The sequence below is a fragment of the Protomyces lactucae-debilis genome, assembly GCF_002105105.1.
Source record: "Protomyces lactucae-debilis strain 12-1054 chromosome Unknown BCR37scaffold_8, whole genome shotgun sequence".
Lineage (NCBI taxonomy): Eukaryota > Fungi > Ascomycota > Taphrinomycetes > Taphrinales > Protomycetaceae > Protomyces > Protomyces lactucae-debilis.
Window position 1 is genome coordinate 571,764 of NW_024468000.1, and position 21,009 is coordinate 592,772.

Below are 21,009 nucleotides of genomic sequence, written 5' to 3' on the forward strand. Positions count from 1 at the left end.
TGAATGATTAGCCATTGCAGACTGAGCGCTCCCACTATTCTCAATAGCAACCGCCGTGTCTCCCATTCCTGCTTGCTTAGCACTTAAGGCAGTTTGCGAAGTGTCAAAATCCGTCATGTCCGTCAGGTCCACAATTTCTGGAGTGTCATCTAAAGTCAGCAAAGGCCCACATCGCGCTCAACATACCAATAACCTCAAGCCACCCGTCGCTACTGCTGTCACGAGCTGGTTCGTTCTGCTCGGGATAATCTGCTGCAGAGATTTCGAGAACAAATGAAGAACGAGCCTCGCAGCTGACGAGATCTTCACATATGACAAGGAAGCCAAGGTTTGAGCAGTGCTTCATGAGATGAACATCAAGCAGGATCTGCTTGCCACCCAACAATTTGTCCATCTTTTGCCTTCGAAAGTCCAGAAGCAGCCCATTTGCTGTGTATGCTGTAAAATTCACCAAATGCTGATCAGCACGCCATTCCGTCGGACACAATGCTGAAAGCCGGACATCAAATTGTAGATGCACGCCATCAGGCTTGACTGCTTGACCAGACAATCGAATAGACAAGCTTAGACTCGGCAATGATTCGGCATCCTTGATGAGCTTATTTCCGAATGGCGGATGTCGCTTGAAAAGCCTCTCGAGCTCACGTGCATCCGATTGAATGAGCTTTGGAAGCGTCGTGATGCCAGCATTGACCAGAGTCTTGAGACTGCCATCACCAATTCCTCTAATCTGCTTCAGAACTCCTGCAGAAGTCTTCCAGCACTTTCCTGCAATAGCCTGTCGCAACTCCAACGCACGATTGATGATTGTTGCGTCCTTGTCAAGGAGTTTGCAGTCAATCAAGCACGACAAGAGGCGAAGCATGTGTTGACGTATGAAAGACTCGTGAACGAAGAGCTCCGTCATGTTCCTGGGATGAGATGCCTTGAGCACAGACACGTCGACAGAACCAGGCGTGATCTGTACAGCCAAGAACACTTTTTGCCACAAGTGTTCAATTTTGCCAACAATTGGGAAGCGCAGACCAGGAAGGGTTTTCATGATGTTGAGCATACCCTTGTCACCCGGTCTGAGGGACATCTTGGAGAATTCATCAGCCTTGCACAAAGCCGTGAGGATATCACTTTCAGATGCCCCGGTAGGAAGGCTGTCTAGGTTCTCGAAACTGGAGAAGCAAAGATAGTAATTGGCCATGATTTTCCCTTTTGGAGTTGAAATGAGCTTTCCATCAATATTGTCAACCAACTTCTTTTGCTCCAGGAGTGCAACATTCATCTCAGACATTTGTTTGAGCGTCTCCTCGACACCGTGACCCTCCTGGAGACGATAGTGGGCAGGATTTTGCTGCATCCTCACATAGAGGAATGTCTCTTTGAGCCACTCGATAGACTGCTGCACTGTACTGATTGTGCCTGAGCAGATTTCCGCGTTGAAATGCTCGAGAAGAGCAAGATGCAGGTGTGACTCGAGTACTTCTGTTCCAGAAATCATCAGCTCGTATGTTCGCTTCTTTTCATTCCCTGTCATGATCACTGCACATCCAGTGGTATCAAATTGAGGTCGACCTGCACGACCAATCATTTGCAGAACGTCGAGGTCAGAGTATTCTTCGAAGGCTCCATGGCTATAGACCAGAGTGTTCTTGAGCACAACAAGGTGTGCAGGCAGATTGACGCCAACAGCCAGAGTACTTGTCGACACCAGGACATTCAGCACATTTTGCCGAAAGAGCTTCTCAACCATGTTCCGATCGGCCAGGGAAAGCCCAGCGTGATGAAACGCGACACCGGCAGGGACCATTTGCATGAGCGCCTTGTCTGCAAAGACTGCGTCAATGCTGGGTCGACTCCACATAGGTTGTGTCTCGTATGCCTGTAGAACTGCTTTGGCTGTGTTTTGACAATCTTGTCGAGTCGAACAAAAGATAATTGACGGCTTTCCTTTGCCATGCTTTGCAACAACACCATACACCTGCTTTGCGAGAAAGCTATCAAATGCAAATTTGTTCATTCGTCCCATTTCAAACCCATAGACCACTCTCTCGAGCGCCACTGGACGGTAATTCTCGCCAAATTTGAGCTGCAGCGCCAGACCACCGTCATGCCCTTTGCCTAACCACCTGACTGGTCAGTGGACGCTGTGGGAAAACCCACTTACCTTGCGAGGTCTTCAAGATTGGGAACGGTCGCCGATAAAGCAATCATCCTGACGCCCACACGCGCCATCTGCTTCATGCGCGTCATGACGACTTCCAAGGTGGCTCCACGCGAGCTGTTGAGAGAGTGTACCTCGTCCACCATGAAGAGCTTCACCATCTGAACCAGTCGTTGTGAGTCGTTCCAGCGCCTTGTTACGCTGTCCCATTTCTCCGGTGTCGTGATGATGATGTCCGCCGTCTTGACTTGGTGCATGTTCCGCGCATCGGTGTCCCCAGTCACTTCGGCACAGGTAAGACCAAAGGCTGAGAACTTTGATGACCAGTCCTTGGCGCGCTCTCGGCAGAGAGACTTTGTAGGAGCGACGTAGACGAGCTTGAAACTCTTGGAGAGATTCTGATGCAGGAGACGACAGATGGCTAGCTCGAGCACAGCCGTCTTGCCGCTGCCGGTGGGAGCGCTCAGTACAAGGTTCGAGTCCTGCAGAGGTGAGCTGACTGCGTGTGCTGCGATTGGGGACTCACTGTCGCGAATGCCGCCTGGAAGCTGGCGGACTGCACAGCATTGAAGCAGCGGTAGCCAGCGAAGACAGACTGAAGCTCGCGCGTTGGCAGTGTTGCTACGCTCACTGCGCCGGCAGCTGAGTCTGGAAGATTTGGGCCAGGAAGAGTCATGCCTATCTTGGAGTGTAGTGCCAGCAGATGGACAGTAGCGTTGGAGTGTGCCAGCGATCGAGGGGCGAGATCAGGATTATAGCGTGTGCATGTCAACGGGCGCTACAAGCTCAAGGGTACAGGCATAAGGCAGGTAGAGGAGATGTAATGTGAGCACGAGTAGCGAGTGAAGTGTATATCGCTGCTAATAAGGGCATCACAGACACTCGAGCAAGTCGCTAAGCGGTGACAGTGGCGTGTTTACCACTCGAGTTGCCCAGGCGTACATAGGAGGAGGATCTCTTTGAGCGTTGCTTCGTAGGCAGTGTATGCATGTCTACGAGGGCATGAGCACGAGTACTGTAGCTGTGTGTGGTGGTTGCCTCTGTCCAGTCATCTCGCTGCTGCAATTGTCTGCCGTGCTCAGTCACTCCAGACTCCAGTTTGCCAGTTTGCTGAGTTTGCCGGTGCCCTCCATCTGCGCAGCTGTGACGTGAGACAGCACACTCAGAGCAGACATTTCATCCAGCCAGCCAGCCAACCCTCCAACACCAACAAACACAGCGCTGCAGCCAGTCCAGCGCACCAGCAGCAGCAGCAAATATGCTCTCCCTCAAGACATCCAAGAGCCGCACAGCATCCAGCGGCATGCACAGGCGCACCAGCGATGCAGTCGCCGGAGACGAGCGATCTCATCTGCTCAGCGGGCATCACCGTGATGACGGTGCCTCAAGCTCTTTCATGGGCAAGCTCAAGCAGGCTACTAAGGCCATTCTTTTCCAAAACTACGTCAACGTGCTGCTCGTCTTTGTCCCTCTCGGGATCTTGTCTGAGGTTCTCCACTGGGGCCCGGTTGCGCGCTTCACCCTCAATTTCCTCGCCATCGTGCCACTTGCATCGCTCCTCTCTTTCGCTACCGAAGAGTTGGCACTCAAAGTGGGTCAGACACTTGGCGGACTGCTCAATGCAAGTTTCGGTAATGCAGTTGAGCTGATTGTCTCGGTTATCGCTTTGACCAAAGGCCAGCTGCGTATCGTGCAGGCTTCCATGCTCGGTTCCATCCTTTCCAATATCCTGCTTGTTCTTGGCATGTGCTTTGTCGGCGGAGGTATCTATTACAAGGAACAAGAGTTCAACATGACCGTGGCGCAGACCATGTCCTCCCTTATGGCGCTAGGCACTTCTTCACTGTTGCTGCCAGCTGCATTCAACCTAGCTCTTCCAGCATCCAAGCACCTCGATGCCGAGACTTTGGCACTCTCCCGTGGTACATCCATCATCCTCCTTGTCATCTATGCGCTGTACCTCGTGTTTCAGCTCAAGACGCATGCCGAGCTGTTTGAGGCAGAAAATGACGACGAAGCTGACGCGCAAATTTCTCCTTGGACTGCAGCTGGTTTGCTGCTTGTTGTCACTGTCATTGTGTCTTTCTGCGCCGATATTCTCGTTGGCAGCATCGACGAACTCGTCGAGAGCACTGGAATCAGCAAAACCTTTGTTGGATTGATCCTTATTCCGATCGTTGGCAATGCTGCAGAGCATGTGACTGCAGTGGTAGTGACAATGAAGAACAAGGTTGACTTGGCCATCGGCGTGTCACTCGGCAGTGCAATCCAAATCTCCATCTTCATGACTCCCATGCTTGTCCTGATCGGTAATTTCTTTGGCAGCAAACGATTTCACACAGCTAACACGAACCAGGATGGGCTATGGGTCAGCCTCTATCTCTCTACTTCTTGCCCTTCGAGACCATCTGCTTGTTTGTCAGCGTCATCGTGGTCAATTCGACGATCCAAGACGGCAAATCAAATTGGATGGAGGGAGCTCAGCTGTTGGCCATCTACGCTATCATTGCCATTGGTTTCTACGTCTACCCATCATAAGCGCTTCGTGCTCCGGCAGCAAACGCTCTTTGGTCGAACAACGATCTCTTCGACTTCCCCTGACCACGACATGGAGCAGTCTCCCGTGTACAATTGTCATACAATACCTTGAAGACTTTTTAGTAGTAATGGATTATCAAGCAATTCGATCTTTAGTAGTAATAGATCATCAAGCAATTCGTTCTTCACCAAGCTGTCTGTGTAATCTCAGCCCACCCATGCTGGAGTGCTGCCCTTACAAAGATCTCTTGCTCCCTCGGAACAATTCGCATGAGCTCCGTCCTGTTCCGAAAATACTACTTGCACTGGCTACCTTCGACATGAGCTGTGCTCATGTTGCACTTATGGATTTTATGGAAGAGAGTGATTGCTTGCCTTCCTCACTGACACCGAGGCTGCTGAGCTAGTGGATCTCTGGGCCCCTCAGAAGCCTCTGTAGACTGTATCTGGTGCTCCATCTCATCGCTGTGTCGGCCCAGGCTCCACCCAACCCAACCTTGCTCCTCCGCATCGACACTCACCACCACCGGCCTCCTTTCTCGAAAGCAGACCAGGACCAACTTCGCATCATGGCTGCCGAACAACACAACCAGTCCGCCGCATATGGTATCGTCACAGACTACCAGACGCTCACCAAGCATTTCCTCCAAGAACAACAACAGGCAGGATCAAAGGCCACAGGCGATTTCACGATCCTTCTCAATGCCATTCAGTTCACCTGCAAAGTCATTGCTCACAACATTCGACGTGCAAACCTTCTCAGTCTCGGCGGACTCGCCGGTGCGACCAATTCTACAGGCGATGACCAAAAGAAGCTTGACATTATCTCGAACGACATCTTCCTCGATGCTATGAAGGCCTGCGGGCGTGTCAGCGTCATCATTTCCGAGGAAGAGGAGGAGGCCATCATCGTCGAGGGTGTCGGGGGTAACAACGGCCGTTACTGCGTCGCTTGTGATCCAATCGACGGCTCAAGTAACTTGGATGCCGGTGTGTCGGTAGGCACCATTTTCGGTATCTACAAGTGCCAGGAGGGATCCAGCGGCAGCCTGAGTGATGTCCTGCGTTCTGGTACAGAGATGATTGTGGCTGGTTATTGTATGTATGCTGCCTCCGCCAACCTTATCATCACCACAGGCAACGGATTGAACGGCTTCACGCTCGACAATGCGCTCGGCGAGTTCATCTTGACACACCCTCAGATGAAAATTCCAAAGTCACGCAGCATCTACTCTGTTAACGAGGGAAACAGTATGTACTGGGATGAGCCTTGCAAGAAGTACTTTGAAGCGCTCAAGTATCCCGAGTCAGGAAAGCCGTACTCCGCACGATACATCGGATCCATGGTTGCGGATGTGCACCGAACACTGCTTTATGGAGGTATCTTTGCGTACCCAGCAGACTCCAAATCAAAGAATGGCAAACTTCGAGTGCTGTACGAATGCTTCCCCATGGCTATGATTGTCGAGCAAGCCGGCGGTCTGGCTACAGACGGCCGTCGTAGAATCTTGGACATCGTGCCCAAGGACATTCACGAGCGCTCTGGCATTTTCCTGGGCTCAGAAGACGAGGTCAACAAGCTTCTGGCCGCTTACAAACAGTATGGCAATTAGGTGGCAAACCCTTTTCCGTAGCATTCATATACGCTCAATCCTTCTCATCTACAAGTGATCGCTAGTCATATATTGGTCCAATCAGCATCCGAAGTCGAGCACTTCAATGAAGGTCATATTATTTCGCTGCACTGCTGCAACACAACGCCGCTCGTCAAATTTGACCTGCCACACATAGGATAAGTTGCTGAGAAGATCACGCTTGAATTTGCCCGTTTTGCCGTCCCAGAGCTTGAGGGTCCCATCTGAGCCAGAAATAATCTTGTCTCCATCGTGCTGAAAGCAGGTGATGGCTCCCGTGTGGGCTGTGAGAGACTGCATGCATTTCCCGGTATTTGGATCCCAGACTCGCAGGGTAGAATCTGCAGCAGCAGAGACAAGTCTTTCATTCGACAAGCTGAGCAGACCGACGAGAGATGTGTGGCCCTCAAGCGTCCACAAACAAGCACCGACGTCGAGGTCCCATACCTTAACTTTCCAATCCATACTTCCGCTGATGCATCTTCCCCGCTTGGCGTCCAGTACAACAGAGTAAACTTTCTGAGTGTGACCCGTCAACCGGTGCAAACACACCCCTGTCGATACTTTCCAGACGCGCACACTGCAATCATAGCTTCCGCTGACAAGTACATCGTCCTCAGCCGCGATGGCTCGGACTGCTTGGCTATGTCCTTCAAGGGTGCGCATCCAGTACGGATTGCTTGTGGGCGAGGCATCTTGCCATGGGGGATCTTCAGCTTTGGGCAGCTTCCACATCTTCAGAGATGAGTCCCGGGAACCGGTGATGATCATTTGCTCGCCATGTTTCGACTCAGGCATCGCAGTGAGAAGGAGGCATCGCACGGTAGAGGTATGTCCATCGTATGTTTGAAGGCACCGGCCCGTCGGAATGTCCCAAACTCTGACAGTGCGGTCGGTCGAGCCTGAAACAAGGATGTCACCCATGTATTGCAGGGCCCACACGCCGCCTTCATGCCCCTGAAGTGATACGCGCAGCGCTCCAGTCCGTGCATCGAAGATGTTGATGTTGGAATCCTCAGACCCGGTGATGATTTTGTCATCATCCAATTGAAGACATGTGACCACATGCCGACCATGACTTTCAAAAGATATGTGCTGCGGCTCCTTCCGAGGGTTCATCCATCGCTGATATCTTGTGTGGTGCTTTCTGTATATTGTCTTGTAAATTTGCTGTCCAACCAAAGGCTGCTTCAGGCCACCATTGACCATGTCTTGAAAGTGGTTTCGCACAAAGACGGCCTCGTCCGATTGAAGTTCTTTGTACGGCGACATGTCTGGCCTTCCGGGCCCTGCGGTGCTGATGGCTCTCGGCCGACGAAGGAGAGCTGAACTTGAGTCTCTCACCCAGCCCAGCTGTAGTGCTTCTTCAAATTCGGCATCCTCGATGTCGTACTGGTCAATGTCGAGTCGCCGCTTCCAAGTGTATTCATCTTCATCTATCAATTGCCGCCAGCGTTTCGATACCTGCAAAGCACGGCACAAACTTTGTACATCAAGATACGACAAGACGTGCAGTGAGAGCTCATATGGCAACAAATCCAGAAAGTCTCGCTTGAGAGCTGGATTGACGACAGATGCAACCATTTGCAACGTTCTTTTGTTGCACCGTTTAAGAATTTGGTAGAGAGCGTAACTCTGAACATTCGGCGGGAGGTGCTCAAAAGAATCAAGCATGACAGGCAGCTGCATCATGTTCACAGCCTGTTGCGATCCGTTGGGGCCAGCGTCTGAGTGAGAGTACGATTTTTGAGGGCATTCGGAAACAATTACTGCTTTGGGTGAAGCTGATGGGGAAGGCAGAGACAATGACTCTGGACTGGCGACTCCAGCAGAAATGTTTCCTTCAAATCGATCGACATGGCTTGTTGCTGCAGGAGGCATGTCAGGCTCATCCGAGTTCCTGACAGGATGTTGGGGGTGTAACGTCCGCACATCGCGTTCGGCAACATCGACTGCAAGCCGATCGCGCACTCGTCGCTGATGAGCATTGCCTTGAAGATCCTCTGCTGGATTCGATCGCTTGCGCGAGTCCCTATGCCGTGCACCTTGAGTGGGCTGTGCCGCAACCGTGGATTTCGCCTTATTTCTTCCACAATCCAGGACAGCTTGGAGCTAATTGAGTTAGACAAAGAGAGCATAAAGATTCTTGTAAAAGCATACCTCTACTAGCGCGTGTTGTGCATCTGACCGCTCTGAAAATGCTGCGGGCACACCATCCAGCTCGAAGCCGAAGGACTTTAGCTCAAGGGGGGTGGAAGAGCGCATCAACGGGTAAGCAGATCCATCATAGTCTGAGAGAGGGCGGCGAGGAAGCTTGAAGACCAAAGGTGGGTAATCAGTTCGAACAGTCGTTGTAGTGGTCACGGTCGTTGTATGAGTCGTAGGCAGCAGTGAGAACTGAGAGATTTGGAGGGCCTGGTCGGTATCGCTCCTCAAGGGAGACGTCTCCCTGGGAGGAGTCGGTGCCATGCTTTCGGTTGTGTGGGCTACGGCGCCTCAGAAGCTGATCTCCTGCGTGAAGGACGCGATGCAGAGCGCGAAGACTTCCCTTTCTACCTGTTGCGAGGTTCCTGCGTCTCAACAGGATGGTATAGTCTGCAGCGAGACAAGCAGAGGATAGCTCGAACAGAGCCTTGGCCGATCGCAGGCTCGAAAAGAGATGGTGGTTGTTGATGACCCTGCGGAGAGGGAATGCAATTTCGCGCGCACCAAACCACCAGCTGAACTTCAAACACAGCACGGGCCAAGGACTCGCTCGACACGAGCGAGATACAACTGCCCAAAGCTCTGCTATTGTGGGTATTGCTTCCAGAAGACTGGTACTTGGGACCCTCTGCTTGAGCTTTATACCTCATCTGAGCTTTGCTGTGCTCTCGCAAAGTGCTTTCTGCATTGTGCCAAGAGCTGTTCCCATGTCCCTCGGGTGAAGATAGCTGCATCCTTGATAAATTCTATGGATGAATCTGAGTCTGACCATACAGTCGGCAAGTTAAGTGGCAGCTCAGAAGATCGCGTGCAGATGGCGCCACTCAAACCGCTTGAGCTTGCGCATGAAATCATGAGCAGCGCCGATGATTTCGCCAAAAGAGTCGCTGCATATCGCAAACTTCAGGATCTGCACATCACTGAACTGGACTTGTACGACTTGGCTGGATCTGGGTTACAGGAGTGGCTGGTGGAAGATGTCCTGAGACCAGATGCTCCAGAATTGATTTCCATTCTTGCGCAGAAAGTGCTCAAGCCAAGTTGCACGTTGAAAACGAGTAGACTGCTTCTACGACACATCCAATGTGCGCCGACACAAATACTGCCATTAGTGGAAGTCGCTATGCAAGAGACTTTGCCCTCCTTTTTCCTCTTTGACTCATGGACGCACGATCTCTCCCAGGCAGCATTCCCGATCGCGAAGTTCCCTCCACCGACAGCAAGCTATTCACTATTTTTTTGGATCCGCCTGCACAAACTTGGCTCGGAAGCTCCAATAACCATTTTGAGTATTCAGACTGCACAAGAGCCTTGTTTTGAAGTCGCTCTCACGTCTACAAGATGTCTTGTTCAGATAGGCAGCCAAACGGCCACATTTTCTCACAACTTTGCTCATGATATCTGGTACAGTTTTGCCTTTGTACATGGACCTAGGCGTACAGAGAATATGGACCCTTTGCTAGTTATGTACGTGGATGCTCATCGCCTGGAGAGTCACTCTGTCCCTTGGCCATCTCGAGCCATCCGCGGGCAGGCAGCCAGCGTCATTCTGGGTAGCCCATGTCCATGTTCTAGTCAATTTGCGTTGGGCAAAGTCCTGCTTGCCAGTCAAGCTTTCAACAGCGCTCTGATTGACTTGTACCACAAGTTAGGCGCTCAATACGACGGGCACATGCAAGATATTCTCAGCACATTTGTGACTTATGAGGCATCGACAGAAGTCAGTGTCCAAATGGAACGCGATGGTCCGACTCATACGTTGAAGTCACGCAACAGCGAAAATATGCCGGCTGCCTCTATCATATTGAGTGTGTCACCAAAGAGTGATCTTGCATGGACCGCAGCTCGTGATTTGTCTGCGTCAAATCGTTCTAAGAACAGCGCTTCAGGAGCATCATCTGACACGAGAGCTACGTTCACGAATGTGCGTGTCCTCAGACCGCGCTCCTTATGTGATGACCTTTATCAAACGGGTGGCGTGAGCACTCTATTGTTTTTAGTCGGCAGATCGACAACCCCGGACGAGACTTTAATTGCGACCAGGTTGCTCCTTCGTTGCATCACCCGGTCTTGGCGCAATTCAGAGGCTGTCGAACGGATGCATGGCTATGAACTCCTCGCCCATATTCTGAAGACCAAACCTGCCAGCCATCTCACATTAGACCTTCTCGCCGCGGTGCTTCAATTCGTCGGAATGGATAAAGAGATTATCATCAACCCGCTGGCTTACCGATATTTGGTCCTAGACATGAGCATCTGGTCTCAAGCAAATGAGCATGTTCAAATTAGCCTCTTGAACCAATTTCGCATATTCGTATCTGCCAAAAGCCTTGGCTCCTTCAATTGTCGCCGGTTGAACAGGATGCAAGCGACAAAGAAATTCTTGGTCTCATTTCGACATAATCGGGCACCATCAAATGACCTCTTACCCTATTACGCAGATGCACTGAAAGTGCTCGCCGGCGCTACATTTTCGACTGAGACTGTCCGGCACCTTGCGACTTTCATCGTCCATGCGTTTGATGTGCCCAAGGCAGCTTCAAAGAAGCCTGTACCTGAAATCGAACATTCGACCCTCGGCTGCCTGCTTTTGACCATGTTCAAGGAGCTTCTGTGCGATCCTCTTCGCACGGAAAGACTGGAGAAATTCGCATCGACCGTCACCATTCGATGGGTTTTCCTGTTGATGAACAAGGATGCGACACACCGCGAAGCCTTTGACATTCTGACATTTTTGCTTGTCAACCAAGGAACGCAATACGTCGCTCGTTTCTCACAAAAGAATAATGGCTTCGCCTTCTGCCGCGCTCTGCTCGGTCCACGTTACTCTCGTGTCAAATGGACTAATATGCTGGCCATTGCGTACGGCTCACTTGATCCTCTTAAGCACTCATATCAGGATGAAATACGGACAGCGAAGACCTCTCCGCCTTTGCGCAGCCCGCAAGGTCTGTCTCTATACGTGTCTCTCTTAAGAAGGGTGCTGATGGCAAACGAGAAGCACCTTCAGTCGCACGAGTCTGACGAGCGGGCTCTAATTGTTGGAACAGTCATGGGATCAGCGGGTCATGCACACGCTAGTCCGACTGCTGAGCACGAAACTTTTGACCCAACAGAATTGAACCAAACTCTGCGTACACTGATACTCATACATGCATCTATGGAAGGAGCCTCCAAAGTGCTCCAGGACGCGAAGTATCCTTATGGTATGAACAATACCAAAAGTATATACCACTGACAAGCTAGAATTGTATTGCTCCTTATTCGAGGCGCTTTGCGTGCATGAAACTGCGCAGCGCGGCCCACCATCAGCACGCTCATCTGGATCTCTCGAACCGGAAATACCGTCAAGAGCAACAAACACTGTCCCTGGGCCAATCGTCTCAGCAGACCCAGATTTAACAGCCCAACAGCCGACATCTCGCCCACGCGGATTATCACTTCGCCGTGCTAGTTCATATGTGCTGCTACGTCGCTCCTGGTCTTCAGGCAGCGTAGATCAGGCGACCAGGCGCATCAAATATGGCATCAAGCTCACTGTTATGCCTATCTCTGTCACCATCCCAACCACACTCAGTCTCACGTTGGACTGGTTGGTAACAATGATAGTACAATTCGTCTTCGACGGAGGCTCACTGCGCAGCCTCTTACCTTGCCTCCCTTCAAGTACGTTCAAATGATCGAGGCCTGTTCTGACTTTAGAATCAAATGACGCAGTCGCCCAGGTAGACTCTCTAGTACATTCGCAGGTTCTCAAAGAGATTAAAAGAAGCATCAAACATAGTCCTGCGGAGCTGATTTTGACTCGCCTGGGACATGGAATCATTTATTTCGAGAGCCTGTATCGCCTCACTCTCCAAGGTTACTTTTCCGGGGGCTCTCATCATCTGCTCGCTGCAACAGCCGAGCTCCTCGAGCACATCAGCCACACTGAAGATCGATCGGTCCTCGCTACTTGCACAGAACGGGAAGGTTTGTCAGCGCTCATGCGTAAATGCTTTATGCTACAGTTGGACGAATTGCAGGACATGGACACATCGGCAATATCTACTTCATTGACAACCATGCTATTCTGGCAACAGCAACTTTTTGCAGCACCCATGGACCCCGAGTTGATTACAAGTGCGCTCTTTCTGTTATATACTGCCCTCAAGTCTGGAAAGATCAATCCGGTGGCTCTTTGCGATGTTTGGCGATCTTTCATTCTAATGCAAGATTCGGCACTTGACGAGGCTTTCAGCAGTTCTGGATCCGAAGGCCTTGTCGCCAAAGAGGATGTTAGGTTTCTCCTGCAGACTGATGCTGAAAGTTTCGTTGCTCATATCCGAGCTCAATCGGTCCGACTCGACTCGGTTTTCTATGGCTCTCTCGCCAAAAGCTGGGAACGCTTTGTTGCCAAGGAGAACAAAGCTACTGCAGATAGTATGCTCGTGAGAGAGACTTCTCGTCAAGCGTCTGCTAGATCACTTGCCTTGGCAAGTGAACGTAGAAGTGAAGCGGTCATTGATCACCAAGAGAAGCTTCGAGACTGGTACCGCAATCTTGTTGCCAGCGAAGGTAAGATTTTCTCATCATGAGACGTGCTGACCGGTAGTGGAGAAAGACAAACATGCATGGCAGGACAACGAAGATCAACTTGCATTGACGTCCAAATTATGGCGAAACCTCCAGATGGATCAAACACGAATCGGGGGTCTCTTCGACGACGCTGACGGCAATCTCATATGGAAGCTTGACCTCACCGAGAACGCTCTTCGCATGAGGAAGAAGCTTCGACAGACGGCATGCGAGGACACCTCAATTAAAGCTCATCAAGCACTCAACAAGGTCGAACACGCGCCTTCAGGTGAAATCAAGCCAAATCCGATGTCCGATGCTGAAAATCAGACGATTGACACCGAGGATCGCAATCGGCGACTGAGCCGGAGTCTGCAACATGAAGACGTCATTTCAGACCTCATGAACATCACTGTAAAATTACCTCACATTGAAGTGTGCTGACATGTAGCGTGTAACTGGTCTTCAAGCCACCGATGGGCTTCTAGTTCTGGGCAAGGCCAACTTGTACTTTGTCGATAATTACTTCATTGGTAAGGCTGGGAAAATACTCACCACGCAAGAGCGCGGAGCCAATTCTTCCAATGACATGATCTCTCAAATGCTCTCAGACGAAGGTGAAACCGCTAGAGCCAAGCAACAGCTACACACGACTCGAGCATGGCCCTACAAGAGCGTTGAATCTATTTCAAAACGGCAATTTCTTTTGCGGGACGTTGCTTTGGAATTCTTTTTCTCCGATGGACAGAGTGTGCTCATCATGACGCGAACAACTCTAGAACGGGACTTGATTAGGAGCAAGTTGTTTGCCAGGACCGTTCATCTCAAAGAGGCGGATGCGCTAGAGAGCTCTTTGAAAGGAAATGCTGGTCTCAGTGGCAAGTTTATGCAGCTGTTTACGGATGTCACGCCCTGGGATCGGGCTGCAGCCAAATGGTCTCGCCACGAGATGACAAACTTCGAATACTTGATGACGATCAACACCCTTGCGGGACGATCTTACAACGATTTGACGCAGTATCCGGTCTTTCCTTGGATCATTGCAGACTATCACTCGACCGAGCTTGACTTAAAAGCTGCGAGTACATTCCGAGATTTGACCAAAAATATGGGATCACAAAACTCAAAGCGTCGCAGGGCATTCGAAGAACGCTACAATGCGTTCGCAGAGCTTGACCCTAAGCCTTTTCATTTTGGCACTCACTATTCTTCAGCGATGATTGTTGCTTCTTACATGATTCGATTGCCACCCTTCATCGACTCTTACTTGTTATTGCAAGGGGGGCGATTCGATCATGCGGATCGTCTGTTCTATTCTGTCGAAAAAGCTTGGAAGTCCGCATCAGAGCAATCCTCCACAGATGTTCGGGAGCTCATTCCCGAGTTCTTCTATCTGCCCGAGATGCTGACCAATCTCAATAAATATGCCTTCGGGAAGAAGCAAACGTCAGACGATCATATCGATGCAGTGGAACTTCCTCCTTGGGCCAAGGGCTCGCCAGAGTTATTCATTGAAAAGCATAGGCAAGCTCTCGAGAGCGATTTTGTTTCGAAGCACTTGCATCACTGGATTGACCTGGTCTTTGGCTACAAACAAAGAGGCGCAGAAGCACTTGAGAATACCAACGTATTTCACAACTTGTCGTACAAAGGATCCGTCGATGTCGACAAAATCGATGACCCTCTACAACGCCGAGCGGCCATTGGAATCATACACAACTTTGGTCAAACACCGAATCAACTATTCCGGATGCCCCATATTGCTCGACAGAGGGACTTCTCGCATGGTCTCGTCTCTCAGCTTACGTCTCTTGGCCAGATGTCGGTTGCGGCTCTCCAAATCCAAGGACCTGTGGGCAGTTTCATGTTCGATGATGGATTGATGGCGTTTGAAACTCATGTCGCCGTACATAAGCTTCACCGAACGATCCTATCGAAGTGGTCGGCTGGAGGTACCGCTATCAGTGTAGTGTCACCAAACGGATCGCTCCTTGGGGTTTTTGAGCAGTTACACGCACAAGAAATTATCGCGAGTGCAGCACTTGCTGACACACTCATCTTGGCTTCTGCTGATGCGACAATGTCTGCCTGGACGCTCAAATTGAACGACGACCTGTCAGTGTCACTGGCGTGTCAGGCGTACCTTGTTGGTCATCAAGCGCCTCTTTCGGCATTGGCCGTGTCTCTGCCGATGCGCGTAATTGCCAGTGGCTCAGTAGATGGGACGGTGTTTATATGGGATCTCAACCGCTACGAGCCAGTTCGCAAGTTCCATTGCAAATCAGCAGTTGTGGCTATCGCCATCAATCACTCCACCGGCGATGTTGCTGTGGCCTCAGACGGATCTGTCAAGCTATTTACAATCAATGGAGCAGAACTTGCCTCTTTTACGGTTACTGAGAGGGATGTCCACTTTGTCTATTTCCAGCCCGGTGATGTCGTGGCTGGCGCTGTACGTTTTCTGTGGGTCGGTCGGTCACAAGGTTTGATGGACTTGCTAAGAGTGTCTGTGACAAGTGCGGAATGGGAGATTGAGCTCCTCAAACACTACAAGCACGAGCACCGTGATCGCAGTGTTGCTGACATCAAAGCTGTCGTCTATCATGATCATCAGCTCATCACAGGTGATGCTCTTGGGCGGGTTACTCGCTGGGTAGACCGCAGCACTTTGTAGCACTTTGCACTGGCCATACCAGATAAACCTCCATCTGAAGACGTTCATCCATGACGCCCACTCGCGGTCTTCCCTTTCGTGACGTATTTGTACATCATCTGTACAGATCCGTGTGACCTCACGACTACCGGCAGCATCTTATTACCTGAGCTATAGAGGAGCGCGCAACAAACAACATATATCAAGCAGCAGATACAAGCAACAATTTCGCATCTTGTTTCTATGGCGCGGACGCTCCTATACCTGCATCGTCATGACTTACGCCTTCATGATAATCCCATTCTGGAGCAAATCAGGAAGGGGCAATACGACAGCTTCCTGCCTGTATACATCTTCCCTGCTCACCAAATCGAAGTGAACCCGCTACTTCGTGCTGAGCACCAAGGCAAAGCTCATAAAGAGTTGCGTGCATCATTTGGTACGCGAAGGACTGGAAATGTGAGGGTCAGCTATTTGTGCGAGTCGCTGTGGGACCTTAAGCGATCTTATGCCAAATTGGACGTCAACATGCTCATAACAGCTGGCAAGACTGATGACGTGTTGAAGAGTATCCTGGATAAGCTGCAGGCGCATAGCGCAGGGCAAATTGAAGTATGGTTGCAAAAGGAATACACAACGGAAGAAAGAGAAGAGGAGGCTGCCATAATGGCTGTCTGCAAAAGCAACAAAACGGTCGCATACAAGACGGTCGAAGAATCCACATTGGTTGACATCTCCGATCTTGGTTACCCTATTGACAAGCTACCCAACTACTATACAGAGTTTCGCAAAGGAGTGGAGCCGCTAGACAGCGTCAGATTACCCTTCGAAGCTCCGAAGCATCTGCCACCTTCGCCAAAAATCACTTTCGAGAACGAGTACGAAATTTCAGATGATATGGACAAGGTCATTGAGCAGCTTTGCGCACCTCTCGGTGGTCGTTGTGACATACCACAAAATACTGCTCATCCTATGAAAGGCGGTGAAACAGCGGCTATCAAGCGATTAGAGTATTATGTCACTGGCGGCAAGTCGGCTCCCGCCGCATCTTATAAAACTACTCGAAATGGACTCCTTGGCTCAGACTACTCTACAAAGTTCTCCTCATTTCTCTCTGTCGGGTCTTTATCTCCAAAGCTTATTCATCATCGCCTCCTTCAGTTTGAGAAGGAACATAACCTAGAAGGAGATGTCAACACATATTGGATTCGATTTGAACTGCTCTGGAGGGATTACTTCAAGTTTGTGGCACTCAAGTTTGGCAAGCGCATGTTCCTGAAGTATGGTCTTAAGCAAGCAAAGCTCAATGATCAGTGGCTTGGTGCAGACTCACGCGAGGCTATGCGATGGAAAGAGGGTACAACGGGAGTAGGTATTGTCGATGCTGCTATGCGCGAGCTTAAAGCGACTGGTTATCTGTCCAACAGAGCCCGACAGATCGTTGCCAGCTTCCTGACAAAAGATCTCAACGTTGACTGGCGAATTGGTGCCGAGTATTTTGAAGAGAAGCTTATCGACCACGACCCTTCGGCCAATTACGGCAACTGGCAATATCGTACGCCTCTCACTTGTCAGGTCTACTGCTAACTTACCATAGAAGCCGGCGTCGGAAACGATCCACGCACGAGTCGGAGATTCAACCCAGCGAAACAGGCCCACGACTACGATCCTGATGGTGCTTACATCAAAACATGGTGCCCGGAGGTTGCCAAAGCCACCGTGAGCATGAATTGGGTCTACTTCTGGACAACTCCTCCCAAACTACAGCAGACTTTGGGCATCGCAGGGCTTGAAGGAGTACGCGATCCAGTGAAAGGGCTCTGTGGCGACGAGCGGGAACGCAACAGTGGCAGAGGCGTGCCGGGCTATCGGAAGAAGGCAAGGAGACACGAGGGAAGACCGCGCCGCGGTGAACGTACTGCTTCATATGACTCGTAGATAAGAGTTGTTGGTATTTGCCGGCACGTTATATATGCAGAAAGACAAGAAAGTGTACATTGGTGCAATTTGGTGAAGGGTGTGATGCCATCTCGTCAAGTGCTTCAACTCAACAAAATTTTCCCGTGGCCTCCAACCGCCCGCTTTGTGTGTGTGTACTTGGACATCGCTGTAGAACATGGCTGCAGTGACGAAGAAGCTCGACTGGAGCGAAGAGACAGATGCCTTTGATCTTCCTCAATTGACCCGCACAACGGATGCTGATGGGACTATCACAGAGGTCTCTTACCGGGTAGAGGATGGCAAGAAGTTGCGCACCACGCGAAAGATCCGAATCGTCCGTGCTCTTGAAAGAGTCAGTCATGCTGAGGCGCAAAGGAAGCAGTGGAAGAAGTTTGGCGCAGAGAAGGGCAAGTCCGCTGGTCCACAGAGCGATACGACGTCAGTCGGAGAAAACATCAAGGTGAAGCTCACACAAGGCTATTCGACCTACGCCGCGAAGCAAGCCGAGATCGCTGCTGAATCGGAAGAAAAGGCGCTCAAAAGCTCGCTCTCGTCTGCCTCAGTCAAGTGTCGAATTTGCACGGGCGATCACTACACAGCAAGATGTCCGTACAAGGAGACTCTCAAACCGCTTGACGGCGGTGATGTCGATCCAGCGGCCAAGGTCATGGAGGAGGTAGACAACGGTACCGGCGCCGGCTCTTCAAATGGCAAATATGTTCCTGTCTTTATGCGCGCTGGTAACAAGGGCACCGGTGAGACTATGAATGGTGTACGTGGACCAGGCGGACGTGATGAACTACCGACCCTGCGCATCACGAACTTGTCGGAAGACGCAGAAGAGGAGGATCTCAAGGCACTCTTTGGTCGCCACGGAGCTGTTGCGCGTGTCTTCCTTGCACGCGATAAAGACACACGACGCGTTAAAGGTTTTGCCTTTATCTCATTCTACGATCGTGCAGACGCAGAAAAGGCACAGCAGAGGATGGACGGCTTCGGATACGACAATCTGATTCTCCACGTCGAGTTCACCAAGCCGCGTGACGAATAGCCATAGTACAGCCTATCGCACACGATGCATATTGCAGGTACCTTCGTCATTGTTATCTACTGAGCTTTTCGCCTTTCATGACCATCTCCATCTCCTGCTTGTTGAGAATCTCATACTCAACAAGTGCTTTGGCGAGGCGCTCCAATTCAACGGAATACGTTGTCAAAATCTTGTGAGCGCGCTCCTCCGCACTTGTAATCATACTCTTGATCTCGGATTCCACCAAGGCTTTTGTCGAGGGCGAAAGTGTTTCGAGATTGTCACTCAAAGCAATCGAGCCAACGGCTGATGAAAAGCCATGGGCCGTGACCATTTCCTTGGCGATATTGGTTGCGTTTGTGATGTCAGAGTGCGCACCGCTAGTGACATTCTCCGGACCATAGATGAGCAACTCAGCAACGCGCCCTCCCATGGACACATCGATCATAGCTTGATACTCCTTCTTTGAGCGAGAGTCTTTGTCCATCTCCGGCAACATCATCGTCATACCCAGACTGAAACCACGGGGCATGATGGTAGCTTTGTAGGGTTCCATTGCGCCCGGGGTCTTGAATGCCACAAGAGCATGACCAGCCTCGTGCCACGCTGTCATGAGCTTAGACTCTTCGGTGGTATATTTGCTTTTGCGTTCTGCACCCATCATGATGCGGTCTTTCGCCCACTCGAGTGACTTCATGTTGATGAGCTTTGCCATGTCCTTGGAAGCCTTGATTGCCGCTTGATTAACCAAGTTTGCCAAGTCAGCGCCAGAGAACCCAGAGGTACCTCGAGCTATGAGGCTAAAGTCAACCTCAGGTGCCATGCGCATCTTGCGTGCATGGTGTTGCAAAATCTGCATCCGACCACGGACATCCGGCAAGGGCACATTGATTTGCACGTCGAAACGACCAGGGCGGATGAGCGCCTTGTCGAGCGACTGCGGAAAGTTCGTAGCACCGATGAAGACGACGCCCGAGTTTTCCTGAAACCCGTCTAGTTCGACGAGCAGCTGATTGAGAGTCTGACGAAGATATGCAGAATCTTTTGGGTTTCTCTTGGATCCAACAGCATCGAGCTCGTCGATGAAGACAATTGAAGGGGCCTTCTCCTTCGCCTGCGCGAAGAGTTCTCGAATACGCTTCGCACCAACACCAACAAACATTTCGTCAAAGTCAGAGCCTGACATGAAGAAGAAGGGCACGTTGGCCTCCCCAGCAATGGCTCGAGCAAGGAGAGTTTTGCCGGTACCTGGAGGGCCGGTCAACAGCACGCCCTTGGGCAACTTGCCACCCAGTGTAGTGAATTTGGATGGATTTTTCAGGAAGTTGACGACGTCCTGTAGCTCTTCCTTGGCTTCGTCCACGCCGTGCACATCGCTGAATCTAACATCGGGCAATTCCTTGACTGCAGCCTGGCGTTTGCCGCTTCCATCCAGACCGCCAATTGCATTGCCTGCCATGCCTGCGGCACTCGCAACGGTGCCAATCACTAGTAACACGATGTATACTGTAAGACCAAATGACAAAAGAAATCTCACCCATTCGAGGATGATCGTCGCGCGAGACTGTTGCATGACAACATGTAAAGGATTTTGGCGTGTCGCGCCAAGAGCATCAGAGGCGGTGGTAATTGCGGAGCTTACTTGTGCATCATGTCGCGACCGCGGCTGAGACGGTTCGAGAAGCTGATCGCGTACCTGCTCTGCCTCGCGAACACGGCCTGTATGCTCGAGCGCATCTGCATAATACTCCTCACAAGTCGAGTTTTTGGAATAGCGACCTGATGTAAAGCGTCGTATCGCCAACTCGGGATCTTCACGCCGGAGGACTTTGTAAAGCGAGGCTTGAGCAGCACTATTGTCGGGCTCCAGATTCGCGCGCCTTTCAAGCTGCTTGATATCGTAATCTCTGCTAGTTGAGAAGGACGCCGCCCGCAATAGCCTCGATGCAAGTCCCTGCTGTTCACATATTGAGCGCGATTGAAAGGGCCATAAGCCACACCGTATCTGAGCAGACCCGGTCATCTTATGCGGACCGGAAGTTGAGGACAAGGATCGAGTGTGCGACCACTGCAAGAATATTGTTGACCGTGGCACAGGCAAGCCGCCGAGTCGCTTTGTCGCTCTTGCGTAAAGCGGCAGAAGGCTGGGATGGAGTGCGCAGGGCAGCTGACGCAAGACCATGGGACCCGACCAGGCTAAGCTTCTATGGTGCGGTGTATGCAAAGTGGAGACCATAGAAGCAGCTGAAGAATGAGAAATGAAAGCTGGCGCTGTTTGCTACGTAATTTTATAAGA

At 51.0% G+C, this 21,009-nt stretch overlaps 9 protein-coding genes across 9 annotated transcripts; 6 read left to right on the plus strand and 3 right to left on the minus strand.

Moving 5' to 3' along the window:
- Positions 1-145: 145 nt before the first annotated feature.
- Positions 146-2,831, minus strand: BCR37DRAFT_346580 (P-loop containing nucleoside triphosphate hydrolase protein; the record flags this gene model as incomplete). Its single annotated transcript, XM_040867700.1, has 3 exons — positions 146-2,120; positions 2,159-2,637; positions 2,682-2,831. The coding sequence occupies 3 exons, from the start codon at positions 2,829-2,831 to the stop codon at positions 146-148; spliced, it is 2,604 nt and encodes an 867-aa protein (XP_040725884.1).
- Positions 2,832-3,346: 515 nt separating this feature from the next.
- BCR37DRAFT_379353 (vacuolar Ca/H(+) exchanger) lies at positions 3,347-4,869 on the plus strand. Its single transcript, XM_040869252.1, has 2 exons — positions 3,347-4,464; positions 4,512-4,869. Exons 1-2 carry the CDS (start codon positions 3,414-3,416, stop codon positions 4,691-4,693), a joined length of 1,233 nt encoding a protein of 410 aa, XP_040725885.1. The 5' UTR covers positions 3,347-3,413; the 3' UTR covers positions 4,694-4,869.
- Positions 4,870-5,000: 131 nt separating this feature from the next.
- On the plus strand, positions 5,001-6,400 carry BCR37DRAFT_379357 (fructose-1,6-bisphosphatase class 1/Sedoheputulose-1,7-bisphosphatase). Its single transcript, XM_040869253.1, has one exon. The coding sequence runs from the start codon at positions 5,263-5,265 to the stop codon at positions 6,304-6,306; it is 1,044 nt and encodes a 347-aa protein (XP_040725886.1). The 5' UTR covers positions 5,001-5,262; the 3' UTR covers positions 6,307-6,400.
- Positions 6,348-8,448, minus strand: BCR37DRAFT_302728 (WD40-repeat-containing domain protein). Its single transcript, XM_040866922.1, has one exon. The coding sequence runs from the start codon at positions 8,206-8,208 to the stop codon at positions 6,388-6,390; it is 1,821 nt and encodes a 606-aa protein (XP_040725887.1). The 5' UTR covers positions 8,209-8,448; the 3' UTR covers positions 6,348-6,387.
- Positions 8,449-8,891: 443 nt separating this feature from the next.
- On the plus strand, positions 8,892-12,144 carry BCR37DRAFT_302712 (uncharacterized protein). The gene has a single exon (XM_040866921.1). It carries the CDS (start codon positions 8,987-8,989, stop codon positions 11,768-11,770), a length of 2,784 nt encoding a protein of 927 aa, XP_040725888.1. The 5' UTR covers positions 8,892-8,986; the 3' UTR covers positions 11,771-12,144.
- A 596-nt stretch (positions 12,145-12,740) lies between these two features.
- Positions 12,741-15,763, plus strand: BCR37DRAFT_346699 (uncharacterized protein; the record flags this gene model as incomplete). Its single annotated transcript, XM_040867714.1, has 3 exons — positions 12,741-13,089; positions 13,127-13,503; positions 13,541-15,763. 3 exons carry the CDS (start codon positions 12,741-12,743, stop codon positions 15,761-15,763), a joined length of 2,949 nt encoding a protein of 982 aa, XP_040725889.1.
- A 102-nt stretch (positions 15,764-15,865) lies between these two features.
- BCR37DRAFT_367402 (DNA photolyase, FAD-binding/Cryptochrome) lies at positions 15,866-17,743 on the plus strand. Its single transcript, XM_040868296.1, has 2 exons — positions 15,866-17,297; positions 17,340-17,743. The coding sequence occupies exons 1-2, from the start codon at positions 15,986-15,988 to the stop codon at positions 17,678-17,680; spliced, it is 1,653 nt and encodes a 550-aa protein (XP_040725890.1). The 5' UTR covers positions 15,866-15,985; the 3' UTR covers positions 17,681-17,743.
- Positions 17,744-17,805: 62 nt separating this feature from the next.
- BCR37DRAFT_379361 (eukaryotic translation initiation factor 3 subunit G-domain-containing protein) lies at positions 17,806-19,215 on the plus strand. Its single transcript, XM_040869254.1, has one exon. The coding sequence runs from the start codon at positions 17,859-17,861 to the stop codon at positions 18,732-18,734; it is 876 nt and encodes a 291-aa protein (XP_040725891.1). The 5' UTR covers positions 17,806-17,858; the 3' UTR covers positions 18,735-19,215.
- Positions 18,787-20,736, minus strand: BCR37DRAFT_346631 (mitochondrial inner membrane i-AAA protease complex subunit Yme1; the record flags this gene model as incomplete). The annotated part of the gene is made up of 1 exon (XM_040867706.1): positions 18,787-20,736. One exon carries the CDS (start codon positions 20,734-20,736, stop codon positions 18,787-18,789), a length of 1,950 nt encoding a protein of 649 aa, XP_040725892.1.
- Between the last annotated feature and the right edge of the window lie 273 nt (positions 20,737-21,009).